The sequence below is a fragment of the Dendrobium catenatum genome, unplaced genomic scaffold, assembly GCF_001605985.2.
Source record: "Dendrobium catenatum unplaced genomic scaffold, ASM160598v2 fragScaff_scaffold_85, whole genome shotgun sequence".
NCBI lineage: Eukaryota > Viridiplantae > Streptophyta > Magnoliopsida > Asparagales > Orchidaceae > Dendrobium > Dendrobium catenatum.
The window spans coordinates 510,761-529,210 of record NW_021318547.1 but is presented as its reverse complement, the minus strand read 5'-3'; the positions used below and the strand labels follow the sequence as shown (position 1 = coordinate 529,210).

At 35.8% G+C, this 18,450-nt stretch overlaps 2 protein-coding genes across 5 annotated transcripts in view; one reads left to right on the top strand and one right to left on the bottom strand.

Annotated features, from left to right (window-relative positions):
* LOC110094229 overlaps nt 1-15,786 on the top strand; it is a 40,696-nt gene extending 24,910 nt beyond the window's left edge. The window contains exons 6-9 of one of the 2 annotated variants that reach the window (XM_020819407.2): nt 6,140-6,826; nt 7,270-7,418; nt 15,424-15,559; nt 15,650-15,786. In XM_020819407.2, coding sequence (XP_020675066.1) covers nt 6,140-6,826; nt 7,270-7,418; nt 15,424-15,559; nt 15,650-15,700 — 1,023 coding nt within the window. In that variant the 3' untranslated portion in view covers nt 15,701-15,786. Of the gene's footprint in view, nt 1-6,139; nt 6,827-7,269; nt 7,419-15,423; nt 15,560-15,649 lie in introns of those variants that run through there. The other variant, XR_003701467.1, reaches the window with a different exon arrangement.
* Nucleotides 15,787-16,694: 908 nt separating this feature from the next.
* Nucleotides 16,695-18,450, bottom strand: part of LOC110094230 (CD2 antigen cytoplasmic tail-binding protein 2 homolog) — a 38,656-nt gene continuing 36,900 nt past the window's right edge. For all 3 annotated transcript variants that reach the window (XM_020819410.2, XM_020819411.2, XM_020819409.2), the window contains one exon: nt 16,695-17,054. In XM_020819410.2, the coding sequence (XP_020675069.1) occupies nt 17,044-17,054 (11 nt within the window). In that variant the 3' untranslated portion in view covers nt 16,695-17,043. The remainder of the gene's footprint in view (nt 17,055-18,450) is intronic.

Sequence of the window (18,450 nt, the reverse complement as noted above, 5' to 3'; positions counted from 1 at the left end):
ACAACGGAGGCTTCAACTTATGAAATGTCTGTAAATGCTTATATGCTTCTTCTTGTTTACTTCCACTCAACTTACTCTGTGTGTCATCCATGACTTGTGCTATAACAGTAGCCAACTGCATCATACTTTCTGAGGGTACTGGAGCTGCACTGTGTTGCTCATTTGGCACACTTGACTCTGGATTATCCATTTAACTTTTCACATGCACAGTTCAGTATAATCTGAATGATACACACATGTAACTATATATGCAAAATGATGCACTTGAAACTACCCATTCTACCCAACTCTCAATCAAATCCTATAGCCCTGATAACAATCATTTCTTCCAATAACACTGCTCTGATACCACTTAATTGTGACGCCCCAAGATCTAACTTGGAAGAATTATTCAGTCAATCCTTTAAGTCAATCTTCTACCAGAGCTATCTATAGTCATTAATCAGTGACAACAGTCTAACAAAAATCTATAAGTTAAAAACATCAAGTAAATTTTTCTATTCATTCCCAAAAGTTCATTTACAAATACTCAGTATATACACATTAATCACATGTAATCTATCATGTCCTGAGTACAAAAAAATCATTATAACAAAAGGACAAAAACCTGAAGATTCATGTTCAACCTCAATCTCCTGCTCCCTTGCCCTGACCTGAAAATATTAACCACATATAATGAGCTTCAAAAAGCCCAGCAGGTCACCAAATACTTACAACTGAAATCAAATCACGGTACGAAAGTAATATGCATGTCAATCAGTCAAATCAATTTTAGTCACTTGCACATGATCATTGAATCGATGCAGAATCATAAATCTTGCATCAATAATAATCAATGCTTATACAGTAATCAGTACAGCAACGGTAGTCATATAGAAATAGTTGAATCCAAAATCATCGGTGATAGAATTAATGAACAGTAAAATCCCATAAAGCTCAATAAACCAGTACGTGTGTCAAATCTATACAGTAGTCGTTGTATTTATACCATCAAAGAAATATTCGTATCGGTAATACCAATCAAATCAGTCAATAAATCGTCATGTCCATAATATCAATCATATAAAGAGAATTCATTGGTTCAATAATATCAATCGGTATAAAACGTCAAATCAATAATATCGTTCATGACTGTTGAAATCAAATCAATGAAATAAAATCAATCAATGCCGTAGAATCGTATCAAAACGTACATTTGTAATTCAGTTATCCAATATCACGTGCTCAGTGAATCACATGCAATCCAATAATCTATATTACGTGTTCAATTTATCACATGCCACTTATTCAGTATATCACGTGCATAATGTCAGTACAGTGAACCAATAATATCAGTGCCTATATCAGTATCAGTAACAATCCAGTGACATGAACAATAATGCTAGGATAGTAAAATCATGCAGAAACAGTAAATACGTACAATAATAATAAGAATAATGATTAAACACATGTAGTTCAGTAATCATACTCAACAAGTTAAAGTCATGGCTATTACGGTATTTTTCAATCTTGTATCAGTATCTTATATATTGTATCTGTTGGCTCAGTAAAAAGAGTCGTCACTCTTTGCCCGTCGGCACAGTAATCATCTCCTTATAACTCCCTTAAGTAATCACACGATCAGTAGAGGATAACACCAAAACCATATTTAAAGGAAAGCACGTCGGCCCACCATCCTGTATAGGTCAATCAGTCTCCAACCAACGGTTCAACCAGTCTTTACTTGTCTTTCACATACACAGTAGTGTCACAGTAATATAACAATAATTTTAATCATATAACCATATTCATCATTATTTTATCAACATATTGCAACCAATAAACATGATTTAGCTCAATTTAGAAAATCCTTTAAAATATTATATAGTAGACAAAAGTCGTTGTAAAATGCACAGATCCAGAAAATTATCAAATTACTAGAAATCGTGTAAAACAATGTTTCAAAACTTTACTTGTACTGAATCAATATTTTTCAACATCCGGATAATTTTCTATTCGATAAAAATCTTACAGAATTCAAAATATCCGGTGAAAACTTTCCAGAAAATACTCAAAACGTGCAAAATCATCATTTCTATAACATACCAAAAGTTACGTCGTAAAAGTTTCGTCAATACAATGATATAAAAGAATTTTGGTAACGTAAACACAAAACTGAGCAGAAAAATACGAAAATACGAAATTTTCGAAATCAGAAATAGGATTCGGATTCCTTAATGCAAGATAAACAATTCTTCCAACTGCGTCGAAGGACGAAAATCGCTCCGCAGCCTCCAAAATCAAACATTTTTCCTCTTCTTTTTCTCTCTCATGCTTTTCTCTCTCTCCAAAAATATCTTAAAATATCTCAAACAGATATATACATAATAGGATCGTACGGGACGATTTCTTCTCTGGACAAAATTTGTTCAGACGAATTTGTTATCGTACCTGGACGACTTGCTCTCTGGACAAATTTCATCCCGACGAACCTAAATTCGTCCTGGGACGAACCTCTCTTCCCCCAGGTTTTGAACTGATCATCCCGGACGATCTCAACTTCGTCCGGACGAACTTGGAAGGAAAACCGGGTTTCACAATAAGTCACTTCTTTCTCCCTTGGATAAATATTACCTCCTACTTTATAGGAACTAGAAAATAAGCACCTTTATTTTTTGTAAGAGAAATATATAAGTATCTTTAACCATTTGGGCAAAATATTTTTTTAGAGGGGTTAAATTCCAAATTTAACCTTAATATAGGCTTTTTTTTGTGGGCTCTATGGGGATCCGCCCATGCATGGAGCCATGGGCGGATCCAAGTTCTACTGAGGGTGGGCAGACCACCCTAAAAAAATTATAATGAGGGCACTTTTTAAAGTTTGCTTCTTGCCCATCCTAAAAAAACAATTATAATGAGGGCATTTTTGAAAGTTTGCTTCTTGCCCATCCTAAAAAGTTTGCTTCCTGCCGACTACGATCCTTCTGACTTACGTCGTCCACCGACTACAGTCCTTCTGACCATCGTCACCCGCCGACTACGGTCCTTCCGACTTACATCGCCCACCAACAACGGTCCTTTCGATCTCCGTCGCCCTCCGACTACGGTCCTTCTGACTTACGTCGCCCACCGACTATAGTACGCCTGACCAAACAAACACATCAACAATGATTCTTTGTATTTACATTAATGTCGCCCACCGTTTACAGTCTTTCCGACCTCCGTCGCCCGTCGACTACGGTCCTTCTGACTTACGTCGTCCACCGACTACAGTCCTTCTGACCTCCGTAGCCCGCCAACTACGATCCTTCCGACTTATATCGCCCGCCGACTACGGTCCTTCCGACTTACGTCGCCCACCGACTACGATCCTTCCGACCTCCGTCGCCCGCCAACTACGATCATTCTGACTTACGTCGCCCACCGACTACAGTTCGTCCGACCAAACAAACACATCAACAATGATTCTTTGTATTCACATTATGTAATGTACTCTATAAGATGTACATCAAGCTAAGATCTTCCCCCAAGGAAGAGACTCATTTGTAATCGACTGCAAATAATAATGGATTCATTCAAACTGGGCTAGGCCCAGTGGTTTTTCCTCCTTTTCAGGGGTTTTCCACATAAAAATATTGGCCTCTCACAAATGCTACAAGCTCTCTCTTATCTGATTGCGTGCCGGATTTTCAGACAAAGTTAAGACGTTAAATTTTATATTTCTCTACTGCCGTGAATACTCCTGGACGCAACAGTTATAGTTAAATTAAAATTTCCTCAGTCTTACTTCTTCTTCTTGTTCGGCTATTCCTCCATTCTCTCTTTTCTTTTCCTATTTCTAGAGTACAGGCAACTTGATCTATCAAGATATCAAGTTGGAGAAATTATTTCGTGCGGAGTTCGGATGGTAACAACCTTCCGGTTATGTAAGTGTGTACAAAAATTTGATACACATTGTATATAAATTTGTACATAATGTGTACACTTATATGTCCGGACGGTTGTTCCCTTCTAGACTACACAATGAATAATTTCTCATGCCGTGGGAAAATTTTTTTTCATGAATGCCTTGAGGGAAACATAGCTAGGAATAAATGTAACTTAGAAATTATGCTAAAAAAAGTAGTTAAAAGTTTAATAAATATCATTAAAAAATGAAGAAAAGAAAGACATATAACTAGAGTAATATGACTTAATTTTACACATAAGTCAAGATTTAAGCAGAAGCCTTCCTCATCATAATTTTTGTTAACAATATAAGAAAACTATAAACTGAGAAACTTTTTCTAAGCACAATCATTGTTACGCCTCAAGATCTATATTAAAAGAATTGCATTTGTCTTTCATTTTATTATTTAACTAGAGCTTATTAATTTCTTGTGAACAACAGAGAGAATTATGTATGCTATATGGAGCCTCATATCATAGAATCTTTAACTTTACTTGGAATCATGTAAAATCACGTAATGAGCATATAGCTCAACTAGGAGTGTCAAAAGTTGACACGACTCTAAATTCGACCTAGACCCGACTAGGGAAAACCCGGGTTTGGGTCAACCTATTTGTAGAACGAGTAGGGTCTAGGTTCGGATTTTTCACCCATCTGAAAATGGGTCGAGTTCAAGTTGACCCGAAAACCTAAATTTCCCCGGTTAACCCGGATCCCACGTGATGACTCCATCCTAGATCCTACGCACGATCGATGGTCGACCCTGCCTCCTCCCGCTTATCACATGACCCATAACCACGACGAACGCGACCTAGCCCAGTCGTCAGTCTCCAGCCACACGCGATTGTGCCCCAGCTCCTGAGAAGCGGAAGGTTGGAGGGATCGAAGTCAGTGGATGATGATGGTCGAAGGGACCATAGTCGGGCGACTGAGGTCAAGGGGATGAGAGTCGGGCGACGGAGGTCTGAGGGACCTAGTTTTAGGGCGACAGAGGTTGACCGGAGACTTGGCGGCAATGGCCTGGCGGAGGTCCAACTGTGATGGTTAGGCAACTGTTAGACAACGATGGCCCAGCGGGGGCTCGGCAGTGGCGGTTTGGTTGATTTCCGACGATAATCGGTAGGTTAAAGTTCGGCGGCAATGGCTGGGTGACAAGTGTTCGTCGGTAATGGTGCTTCAGGATTCCACAAGCTTTCAAAATCTTTTGAATTTATAGCCCAAAATCCAAGCTTTTGAAAGTCTAAGCCCCTTCATGTGGGAATTGAGGGCCTATTTATAGAAATTTTAAAGTGGCATGCTCCGTAAATATGGAGAAGATTCGGAGCAAATTTGGAAATTATTCCATCGGATGGCTCATATTGATTCCCTCGATCATAGTGTTTGTTCAGCATTTAAATGTCTTAATGATGGCATAATTAAGGGAACTTAGGCTCGTTGGATTCGTCTAGTCGAGCTGCTCGTTTCGACTATAAGCATGTCATATTTGACTATCATTTGGTCACCCAATTAATATTCTTAAGCTTACAAATATGCTTCAAGCTAATGATTTGGGCCCATTTGGGCTCGGATTGGACCAACTTTGATGTTGTTGGGTTCGTCTCATCAAAATATTCAGTTTGAGTATAAGTTTACTAAAATTATGGTTTAGATGATCCCAATTTTAATTTTGGAAGTTTCCAAGCGATATATGTCTCGAGATTCGTGCCTGATCAAGATGATTTTTTGTGACATATCCCCAACTATTTAGGATGGCCAAATGTGACGATTAAATGTAGGACACGTTTATATTAGAAAGAGGAATTTACAATATATATGCATCAACTATAAGCTCCTATACCAATATTTAATAACCATGAACTTAAACTTCAGGAGCTGACAAGGTAATTTGCGCAAAAATCAATATGTTAGTTAAAGACATGAAAAAGAACTAGCTTAGCTGGACGCATGATTTTGTTATTAAAGGTGCGGTATGGTGGATTTAGCTTTGCTCGGCCATTTTGAATATGCCAACTGGTTATGTCGGCGTAGTAATAGATTAAATTCATTCACATATAATGTTTAGTACTAGTATTTTTTATAGTCATTTATATATTTTTAGCCTTGTATTTCTTTTTTAGATATTTAATTTCTCATTTGTTATGAAAATCTAACTAAATGTTTCCTCATGACTATTCGAAAACCTTATTTTAATATGTTTTTTTAACTATGCAGATTAATATGACTCTTAAGGACCTTTGTGAAACCACAACGAAGAAAATCAATCCAACTTTAGGATCCGTGCAAAGTTCATTAAGTGGCTGTAGCTTGATACAGAATGTCCAAGTTCAGGAACTTCTTTCTTCTGTGGTGTCAGCTCCGCAGCCTTGTTCTCTTCAAGTTATTTCAACGCAAAACCTTTTCTCAGAATCTTATTCTTCCAAGTGCTTACATTCCTACAATCCTCAAGCACAGATGAGCGACATCCTTAAACTTCAACACGTTCTACCAGGACAGACAACACTTACATCCAGTGTTTTACCTGGTTATGTGTCCTCAAACGATCTGTCAAGACACGCCACGCAGTCCGTAGGAATTTCACCTGGGACCTTTTCCATGCCGTCAATGCCAATAGAGAAAAACGAAAAAATATATGCATGTCGGAAGTTTGCTTCTCCATTGGTAATGAATAGACCTTCAGAACAACATGCTGCAGCAAGTGAATCTTCAGTTCAAAGAAAATATAAATTTAACGTTGAAGTTGACGGTGATAAAAAACCAGCCTATATAAGGCAAAATCTACAAGCGGTTGATATAGAATCTTCAACTTTTCAAAACAATTCTTGCATGACGAGTACTTTTCCTGATGATGTGTCTCTAAAAGCAGCCAATTTTCAGCAGCTTCAGATGATTACAGATCGGGTATTTCTAATTCTTCTTGGCTGCTTACGGTTTCAGTATGAAATGTTTTTTTCTTCATATTTTTGGTTTAAGTTTATCATCTTTTATGCGTATATCGACTCGTATTCTCATTTGTTTGCACCTGTGTATCTTATATCATCCAATTGACTCACGCTTTCAATTAAGTTCGTTATCTTAGAACCTCTGGTTAATGCACACTAAATATGAGGGATAGCTTACGTATTTCATGGATTAACTATTCCAAATTGTGCATATCATATGCCCAGAGAAAGAAGCAGCTCATTTTATATTTTAGAACTTCAAAAGCACCATTTCATGCAATCTTACTCAGATGATATGTACTGACTGTTTAATTTGTTGTATATTAATATGTCTCAGTTCCTGGTGGACTCTCCATACATCTATTGGTTGTTCTAAAGTTGTCTTTCTCGTCTTTTAATCAGCTAGGTGTTAGAACTAAGCTGTGCATAAGGGACAGTTTGTATCGTTTGGCAAGAAGTGCTGAAAAAAGCCATTACTATGGCACTGCAAAAGATGTCAGCATTGGAAGTAGCTCTATGATAGGACTTCAGGGTGCCAAAGATTCAAAGAGGTATGCTGACCCAGCGTTTTGAGATTACACTGAAATTTTGTTTACTAATTATTTGTCTTGGCTGGCTACTTTCTACATAACAAGCTTATATACTTAGAAGGTCAAATGCCTCATCTCATTTATATAATTAACATCTTTTTATAATCATCATAAGATTTTGATACGCCAAGGGGAAATGTTTAGGAAAATTTTCTAATTCTGGTTTATGCTGTTTAGGAAAATTTCCTAATTGTGTTACATTAGGGTTTATTTGTTTAGCGAAGGTTTCTTAATTGTGTTTATTATGTTTAATAAGATTTTCTAAATCATGTTTAATTGTTTAGTAAGATTTCCTAAATCATGTGTAATTGTTTAAAAAAGTTTCCTAAATCATGTTTAATTATTTAGGAAGTTTTTCTAAATTATGTTTAATTGTTTAAAAAGGTTTCCTAAATTATGTTTAATTACTTAGGAAGATTTTGTTTTTATTAGTATGGCTAGGGCTATTTAAAGGGAGCTGTCTAGGGCTTAGATTAGGCAATTGATGAGTTTTATGCTTGTTGTAGTTCTTTTCTTTGAGGGCTTTCTAGCAGCGTCTAGGTTAAATAAGAGAGCCGATCTACCTCTCTAATCATAGATAACATCTTGTATTTTCCTTCATATATAATCTAATAAAAAGTGTTTTTGAGTGTTCTTCTTCATCGGTTACTTGTTACCAATTTCTATTTTGCTAAAATTAAATATTCAACCAAGGTTTTCTTCAAGTTCTACATCTACTTCGTATCAAATTGGTATTAGAGCAAAGTTTTGGAGAGATGGAAGGAAAGAAGATGGATGCGTTGGAAGGAAAAGTTGAGCAAATCAAATCTCGGATGGAGGAAAAGTTCTCAACCATCGAAGGGAAGTTTTCAACCATGGAAGAAAAGCTCTCATCCATAGAGAATTGCTTTGAAAACTTGGAAGATGTGATGAAAAAAATGATCGAGACAATCAAAAGCTTCACCGATGATTCCTAGGGTTAAACCAAAGGTAAAGGAAATTCTAGAGGAGATGATGATGAAAAAGCTTATGGAGATGTGATCCAAAACTCCACTAACTATACCAATTGTTAACCTTAATCAAGATTTGATCGGGATTCCGTTGGCCGAATCTAAAAGGATATGGATCGGACGGGATATTAGGCATTTAAGGTCTATTATAAAAAAGATTCACTAATAAAAGCATAAAGCCGATGATGAACCTGATTCTCTGTCGACAACTAGATAGAGTCTACAAGGTTCGACCAACAAAATAAAATTACCTATAAGAACCCCAATGATGGCCGTGTTGATAAAAAATCTCAATTGGAGGGAACCCCTTAAACATTCAAAATACCTTTCAAATTCTTGGAAATTTTTGAAACTCAAAAGTCATCAAAGCCTAAATATTTAAAATTGAATAAAAAAATATCAAAATACTTAAAGCAGAATCCATCCATTCTCTGCAACAATTGCTGAGGTGGATAAATCTAAAAATCACTTCAGCTCACAAAGAGCAAATGTCTGGTTGAGAATATCACTAAGATTCATTTTCAATCTATCTCTTGCCAGTAAGGACGCGTGACTTTCTAACCGGGTAGTTTTGCCACCAAATGGCATCATTAAATTATGGTCAAGATCATAGCCCGATTCCCAACTGCTTCAAATCTTTGAGTAATGAATTAAATATGTGATGTGGAACAAAACATGCGATGGAGTTACTTTAAGAAATTAAAGAGAGCAATTTAAACAAAATAATCCAAATAAAATTTTCACTTATAGCAAAAGTTTAATCCTTGGAATTCGTGGTTTTTAACTTGCTTAGGCTAAGAAGAGCGGAGTCGATCAACCAAACAATTTAAGAAAATGCAAAGATCAATTGTAAAACTACGACGATATACAAGAATCCGTGATTTAATAATGAGAACTTTCACCTTCGAAGCCCAAACGCTCAACTAGTCTAGGCTTTAGCGGAAGAAGAGTCTCCACATTAGAACCGAGGTCACTCCGAGGAAGGAGCCTAAGATCGTCATTCTTGGATTGGTGGCCGGAGTGGTTGAGGATGGCGGTCGTCCAAGGATGATCCAACGTCCCTTCGATCTTTGCTCGTCGATCACATCAACTAATGTGTACTGGATGCGGTCGATGTAATCTTCAACATGTCGGTTCGACTTGAAGCCCCAGTCAAAGAAACGGTGATTGGAGGATACTCAAACACTCGCTGCACAAACCCAACAGTCCCAACTCGGTTCCGCCATACATTCTTGCCGGGGCTGGAAGTATGCACCAAATAGGAATTTGTGAAAAAAGAGAGGAAGAGGTGGCGTGTTGTGGATGAAGGCTAGATAGGCTAAGGAAAATTAATTTCAGCAAACTGAAATTATTTTCATGTGTAAGTACATGGGAAGAATAATTGAAAATATCAAAGTTAATTCCAAAGGAAGAGGGCGGCGAGTACATGAGAGGAGGATGTTGGGGCTGATTTTGTGGAGCTATTAAGGTGATAGGAGAGAGAGAGAGGGGCCCCATTGAAGGGGCCGGCCAAGAGAAGAGAAGAGGGAGGGGTTAATTTAAGCGACGTGCTGGATCACAGATTGATTTCAGAATTATTAACAAAATCTGAAATTAAAATTCAGTTTTAATAGCAATAGGAGGTTCTCAATTAAAAACAATCCAATGGATGGATTTGGAATTTCAACTTTCAATTTCAATTTAATTTATTTTGATTGCATGAATTAAGGAAGCAATTAGTGAAACAATTTATGGCTAATTGAAACTCCCAAAATTTCAGATTTGAAATTCGAAGAGGAGGGGGAGAAGGATTGGCGGCCGAAAGGTGGAGAGGGTACCGGCGGGCTGGAGCTATCGGTGGCGGATGGTGAAGGATTGGCCTGCAGGAGGAGCCTTGCAGGTCGGCAGGATGGACCTTGGGAGCCACGGTCTGAATGGTTCCAGGGGGGGCGCACGTTGGGCAACAGGGTGAAGGGAGAGGAAGGGCGGCTGGCAAGGATCCAGTGATATAGAAAGATAGCGAGATCAGGATTAATATGCCACGGTTCACCTTGATTTCCCACCTACCACTGATCACAAAGATAAGGAGAAGAAGGGCCTAGAACTCACAAAAGAGTCTAAGCTCTCCAAACTCCTAAGAGATGAGGAAAGAGTGCATCACAAAGAGAAAAAGGAAGATAATTTTTTCATTCATCAAAACTAACTATTACATGAGAAAAGGCCTTATAAAATAGCCTTCAAATAATGACAAAGAAGCAAAAGACTAAAATGCCCCTTGGTTACCAGCAGCGCAAATAGCCATAGGGAAAAAATGGGAAAAACATAACAATAAAAAATTAAACTAACTAACATTAAAACGATGAAAATACAAATCGATGATCGTGATCGTCGATCTCCGGCATCTCCTGAAGTACATGTAGTCGAATCGCTGCTTGGATGTCCCCATCAATATGATATGAATCCAATAGGGCACAAAGCCCTCATATTAGCTAAGGTTGGATTCAAATTGTCCTTAGACAAACATTCACCTCATGTTTACAAGGTACTCTTGGACGAAAGCAACCCTATGGGCTGCTAGCAAGAATCTTTCTGTAGGTGAGTCCGAGTACTCCTTCTGACTAAGAAGACCAAGATCATGATGACCTGGGACGACAGAAACCATGGATCTTGATTCAGGGTTCTACATCATTTCCCCATCATCCACTTTAATTGCAGGTGGTGAATTTTAATTTTAATATTAAATTTCAAATATCAAATTATGCTCTACTATACGCCGGATACTAAGTATCTACTTGACGACTAACCTTAATCGAAAATTCTCTCTCGTTATTTGGGGGGGGGGGTTAATTAACTATAGGGGCTTGCGCCTATAGGAAACTTGAACTCATGTCATAAAGTCCTCGCAAAAATGAGGGTAAAATATTTGAGTAGTGTCTTATTCAAAAAACAATCTGCCTTCTGAAAGATTGCCTCAGAACTTAAACGTTAAAACTCTCCTCGACGACACGAAAATGATAAAAGGGCCGCGGAGAGGCTAGGGCGCAAATCTTTGGAGCCCACAAAAACTTATGACCACTTTATCCCGCCTGCAATTAATCAACTCTCACATATTCATATGAGGAAGTTTTCAAGAAGCAGGTTTAATGAAAGATGCATCAGACTCTCAATTATATGCGACTACAGGATTGTCACCTTTATCTTTCACCTCTTTTGGGCTTTGCTTGTTAAAAGGAAATTACAGTGAGCAGGTTTAATGAAAGATGCATCAGACTCTCAATTATATGCGACTACAGGATTGTCACCTTTATCTTTCACCTCTTTTGGGCTTTGCTTGTTAAAAGGAAATTACAGTGTTCAGTTTCACTTTGCTGAGATAATAATCAATTATTATAATGCATATTTCAGTCCCGAAAGATGGATATTTGGTGTTTACATACAAGGGAAGCTTGTCGTAAAGAATTTCAATATTAGAGATAATGCTAATGGTTCAAACAAAACCATTTATGCAGTTGTTTCTAGGAAGAGATTGGAGATCCGATTCCATTGGGCTAGGAAAGGAAAAACAATTGTTCTTGTAGCTGGAACATATGGTCCTCTTATATCAGCTATATCGGTTGAGAGCAATTTCAATTCTCCAAGTAAAAGCAATTATTCTACTCGTTTAGTGATCAATTGTGCTATAATTTTTTTCTATCATCCTTGTGTTTGTTGCTTGGAAGAAAGGCTATACCTTAATCAATCAAAGACTATTAGACCATGGACGTCACCCTATAGAAGGGTGATACCCTATAGAAGGGTGATACCATGGACTATTATACCACACTAGCTGCGGGAGTTCTACGATAGTGCCATCGGAGGACATTTGAGGGTACTGAAGACCTATTGTATGATTGTGGAAAAATTGTATCGGAGATGGTGGCTAGCTGTGATATCTGTCAGAAGCACAAATACATGGTGATGGCTCCAGGTAGACTTATAGGTGGACAATACCTTTCGTTCCACCTTGAGGATAAGGTGGCTCTTTGGGAGGGGAGTATAGATATGCTAAGCGAGAGATGTTTAAGAAAGTTTTATAATTGTGTTTATGCTATTTAGGAAGAGTTTAATTAATTAGGAAGGTTTCCTAATTGTGTTATGCTAGGTTTATTTATTTAGGAAAAGTTTTCTAATTGTGTTTATTATGTTTAGAAAAGTTTCCTAAATCATGTTTCATTGTTTAGGAAGGTTTCCTAAATCATGTTTAATTGTTTAGATTTTAGAAAAGTTTTCTAAATTATTATTTAGGAAGATTTCCTAAATTATGTTTAATTGTTTAGATAGATTTCCTAAATTATGTTTAATTGTTTAGGATGACTCTATTTGTGTTAGTATGGCTAGGGTTATTTAAGGGGGAGTTTATAGGGTTTAGATTAGGCTATTGTTGAGTTATATGTTTTGTTGTAATTCTTTTCTTTGAGGGCTTCCTAGAGGCGTCTAGGTTGATTGGGAGAACCAATCTACCTCTCTAATCGTAAATCAAAACAAATTTTATTTTGTTGAAATTGAATATTCAATCAAGGTTTTTTTCAAGTTTTGCATCTGCTTCGTATCAGATTTCTGCTATCACACCCCGAGTCCGGAAGGGATTATGTTTAAAAAAAATAATATTGTGTGATTGGAGTATTATGTTTAACTTTTTATAGTTGTCATTACACTATGTCATAGTCATGTCATATTTGTATTCGTGTCAATGCCTATGCTTTAGAGGCTATTTAATTGTTCTTTGATGGATTATATGTGTTAGTTTGTATATAATTTAAATAATCAATAAATTCAACCCAATAGATTTGGATGTTTGAGAAGAATTGTATGTGTATTAGTTGCTATGATGGTTTGTGCCTAATCTAAAGTAAAAGTTCTCTAGTTATGATTTAGTCAGATGTGGTATCTTATTTGTCAAAGTCACATTGGATCAGTTCATCATAAGAAATACTAGTGGTTGACTTCTCTCAAACACAAATCTCTTAAGGAAGTCTTTCTAGAAATTCCTATGAGAAATACCATTTCACCATGAATTCCCTTTGCGATTTGTGAAATTCTTGGAATTTGTATTTCATCAATCAAGTGATGTGAAACGTAAATGCCATGTACTTGCCTAGGTGGCAAGATTAATTAAATCCCAAATCAATTTGGGGAGAGAGAATGGAAATCTGAAATTAAATTTCAGATTAAGTGGAATTGGCGGGATGAATTTGAATTTAAATTCAAATTTAATGGGGAGAATTAAATTGGATGAGAGGGAATTGTGGGAGGTAATTATGGAGGCTTAATAAGGGGGCCTATTAATGAGATAGGAGAGAGATTATGCCCAATGAGGGGGCCGGCCGCATAGAGAGAGGGAGGATGTTATTTGTCATAAGTAAAGTGGGGCCCACATTACTAATCAAAGATTTAATAAAATCTGAATTAAAATTCAGATTTTGAAAGAAATGAAAGTTTCCAATAATGGGGCTATCAATTAGAATTAATTTGAATTTCAAATTCAAATTGACATCCAATTAATATGAAAGCCTTAAATCAAGGAACTATTTTAGGAAAGTCTTCAATGCATCTTGGAAACAAATTTGAATTTCAAATTTGAAATTCCCAAGAGGGAGGCCGGTGGCTTGGCCGTCCCAAGGAGGCCGGCGGAGCCGCCGGTGGCAGGATTGGCCTGGGGTGGCCGGTGGCAGGATTGGCCTGGGGTGGCCGGCGGTGGACTTATGGGGGCCGGTGGAGGGGATTTGGGAGGAAGAGAGTTTGGTTAGGTAGAGAAGAAACAAATTGGGTTTAGGAAAAAGAAAATCCGGAGCTACACACCTCGAGCAACACCTCCAATAGAACTCACAAAGAGATCTACAAGCGCCACTTCCTCAAGAACTCACAAAGAGATCTTGGGAATCTCGGAACTCCCAAAGAGATCCTTCCACTTCCCCCTGTTTATCTCCTTAGGTTCAAGTTTTTGAGTTGTAAAAAATTTGATTATGGTATATGAAGGCAACGTTTTCTCCCCCTTTTGATCCATACTCCTTAAAAAGCTGATTGAGCTTCAAGTATTTGTTTAGCTTGTAATACCTGAACAACCAAAATCCATTTAGTTTTGGCATATCAAACAATCAAATACACACCTTCGTAAATAGTTTCCCTTTTAGTGGATTATACTAAATAAATGGAAACAACAGTTTATTGCTGGTCATGTTCATTAAGTTATGACAAAGGGACTCGCCTTTGGGGATAATGGATACATTATTAAAAGAATATAAGGATGCAACGGCCAACAATTCTTGTGCAAACAAAAAACATGCATAAGCAGCAGTTGAATCAATTCACCTATGCTGCTTACCGTTAAAAGTAAATCATAGTCCTACAACATACATGCATAAATAGCAAGCAAATTTGCACATGTAACTTACAAAATTATAAATATAGAATTTTTTAAAAAACTTTGAGTGGGAGTACCATAAGAAAAATTAAGTTTACAGTCATACCTTCAATCACATAAAATATAAAACTATCATACCTTGTGCAACACCGATGACAAATTTGTGATGCTTCATCAAATAATCTTGAAGAATTTCTGACATCTTGTACATTATTCTTAAATATTTTTTTTAAGCAACAATTCTTTGTGCTTCATTTTTTGCAAGTTCTTTTTATAAATGAAATAAAGAGTGGCGTAGCGACGGCCGTGTCTCACCTAATTAAGACTTCATTTGGGATGACTTTCTTTCTGCTTCTTAAAACAGCTTTCTAGTACAAAAATAATAATTTTTGTACTAAAAAGCTGCTTTTAGAAGCAGAAAGAAAGCCGTCCAAGTAATTAAATGGGGTGAATCTACACTAGTGTGACACCCTATGTTGGATCTACCCATCACCATCCAGCAAGATTTTTTGTTTTGAACATTAGAATCTCGTACTAAAAATGTATAATCAAGTAACTTGCAATGTTACCATTTGATGTTTATATCTGCCTTTTGCAGGCCTCCTGAAATCTACGGTGTATCGATTAGCACAAATGCAATAGAACGTTCTGTAGCCTACCTACTTTTTCACAAGTCATTGGAGTCTGGTGCAGGCACTGCAGATAATAACATATGCTTCAAACCACCCATTCATGTTAGCTCTTCCAGCCCTACAAAACTAATAATTCTACCTTACTTATGCACATAGTCTTACTTTCTAACACTCTTTCATCAAAATGAACAGATCCATGGCCCTGTTGGCAATTGTAAAGAACCCAATCTACCTGCTTCATGAAGATCATTTAATGGTACTGGAAATACAAACAAGTTAATAACCTGCAGCAGTAAGGAACTTATTCAAACAACATTTGTATGACTTACGATAATATCAACATTATTTTCGCCACCTGTTGTATCTAAAGTCTTAAATACTTATTTACATGTCAGGACTAATTTACATGTATCGCACGGATTGAGGCCAAGTGCACAAATATCTTATGCATCACTTGACATTTATAAATAAAATGTTCTGATACTGCATAACCATATGTAATTTTTTATGTCTTTCACGTCCCATTAAATTGTTGTCAACGCACATAGCCTAAGACGATAGTTTTGGACTAATGGCTAATTCTTCTCTTATAACCTTAAAGGGAAAGATGATCTCGGCTAGCCCATCCAGGCTGGTGAAGCAGCCAAGCATAGCCTAACAATGCCCTAGCAGGTACCTGTCTTATTTATGCACTCATGTTTTCTTTTTTATGGATGCCAACCTTCTTAAGCTTCTGAAACACTATTGTTGCTTCCTGGATTACATTTTGCCTCAGGTTTCCTCAAAATATTTTGAACTTCGAAAATTTTATGTTTTTGTCGTCTTGGTCGATTAAGCCAAATATTTATATGATTAATTGTCATGTAGGGTAGGGGTAGGTCCTTATGATTACAATAGATAGATGAATCGTTGAGGTTTTCAATCGTAAATAATAACAAACTGAATACTAAGGCTTCGTTTGATATGGTTTTCTTTCTGCTTCTTAAAGCAGCTTTTTAGTACAAAAATTTTAAAAAAATCATCCCAAACAAAGCCTAAATTTCAATGATGAACTTGAAAATAGCATGAGATCTCCCCTAATCTTATAGCATTTATGAGAACTTGATTATAGGAGTATACATACACTAGGGATTTCTTCTATGTTTAAAAGGATTGGTTGATCTTAAGCATTAATCACTCCACTTCAAACTAGTGAAGAAGACAAACTTTTGGTATTGAGACAAGAGAATAATGTTCATTTTCCAAAAACCAACATTCTTAATGATTCAATAAGATGTCCCTAACCAACTCTCAATCTTGAATATAATTAGTAGTGTTATGAAAGGTTTGTGAGTTCATAAAACTGAATTAATATTTACAGGTTTTATATGAGCTGCTAGAGAGACCTTTATGGCGACTTGCGTTTAATACCCAAGTAGTAGTAGAACAAAAAAAATATTATAATTTAGAAAGTTAAGACATTTGCTTGGAACTATGAAACAAACTGGCTAAAGTTTGCATGGTAGCAAGTCAATTCATTCCTCTTGTTGTAACGTAAACCATATAGGCGATATGGAAACTGTAGTGGTCTTTAATCTATTTGGTCATCATAGAATACCTGCAAGAGAACGCAAAAAGCAGTTCAGGTCTTTGATTTTTTATTTTTTTTTTCCTTTTCAGGTATAAGTAATTTGTGTAGCTCTGTTTTGAAGTATTGTAGGTTAATGAACTGTAAGCTTAATCAGCCATAATCGGCATTTTAGAAGATGGCCAAGGGCTCAAATCCCTTAAAGAAAATTAAGGGACTCTGGGATCCAAGCTCATGATGATATTCTGCTCTTATTTTCGTTAGAATAAGCTAGAAATATGACCCTTAGTATTTTAATTTTATTGTAATAATATGAAATCACATAAGTTATTCTTATGAAAAAAAACTATAAAATAGACATGGTATAAACACTATTAATAAATTTAACTCTGATTAAAAAAGTAATTGCCATAAAAATTGAAATACAAACTCCTAATACCGATAATAATTTTGTAGATAAAATATAAATTGATGAAATTATTTATTATAAGATTTATAACATAATAATAAAATATATGCCGCATGCCAATTTGTGGAACTCATGATATCTTCAACTTATACTTTTACCAAAGCTTATATTTATAATCCTATTTAAAAAATAATTTTATAACTCTCCATTTGAAATAATTTTATAACTATAAATCTTCATTAAACTTATATATACCCGTATGCTTAATTTAAAATAAAAAACTTAAAGCTACTCAAGTATCATAACTGCTATAAATATGGAATTTTCTAATTTTATGTCATTCTATAAAAACTTATATAACTATTTAAAATCCATATGAATAATTTGTTTAATATAAATTTGACTATCAATATACTATCCAACTCCCAAATAAAATCAAATTTTTACACATCTCTAATTCTTTATTTCATTTTGAAAGTATTTAAACACCACATATTTCATTTTGAAAGTATTTAAGCACCACACAATTTCAAATATTTGTATTTCATTTTGAAAGCATTTAAACACCTTACAATATCAAATGTTTAAAATCAATGTGTGAATATATTACATTCAAGATTCATTAATATTATTTATTTCTTTAATAAATATCCAATAAATTTAATCATTTTCTTTATAATCTTTTTTTTTTTCAAATAGCACTCTTATTTTTAAAGACAAAATATAATATAACATTTAATTAAAAATACAATTTAATTTTTTTATAAAATATTGATATAGTGCCCTTGAAGAACATAATTTCTTACTGATGGTATTTAAAAGCCACGAGTAAGCCTAAATAAGTGACTACGGCTTCGTTTGGGACGGCTTTTTGATTGCTTCTTAAAACAAAATTTTAGTACAAAACTTTTAATTTTATACTACAACTCGTTTTAAGAAATAAAAAAAAAATTGTCCCAAACGAAGCCTACATGAGACTGGAAATCCCCAAACCCATCAGTATATTCCATCGCGACT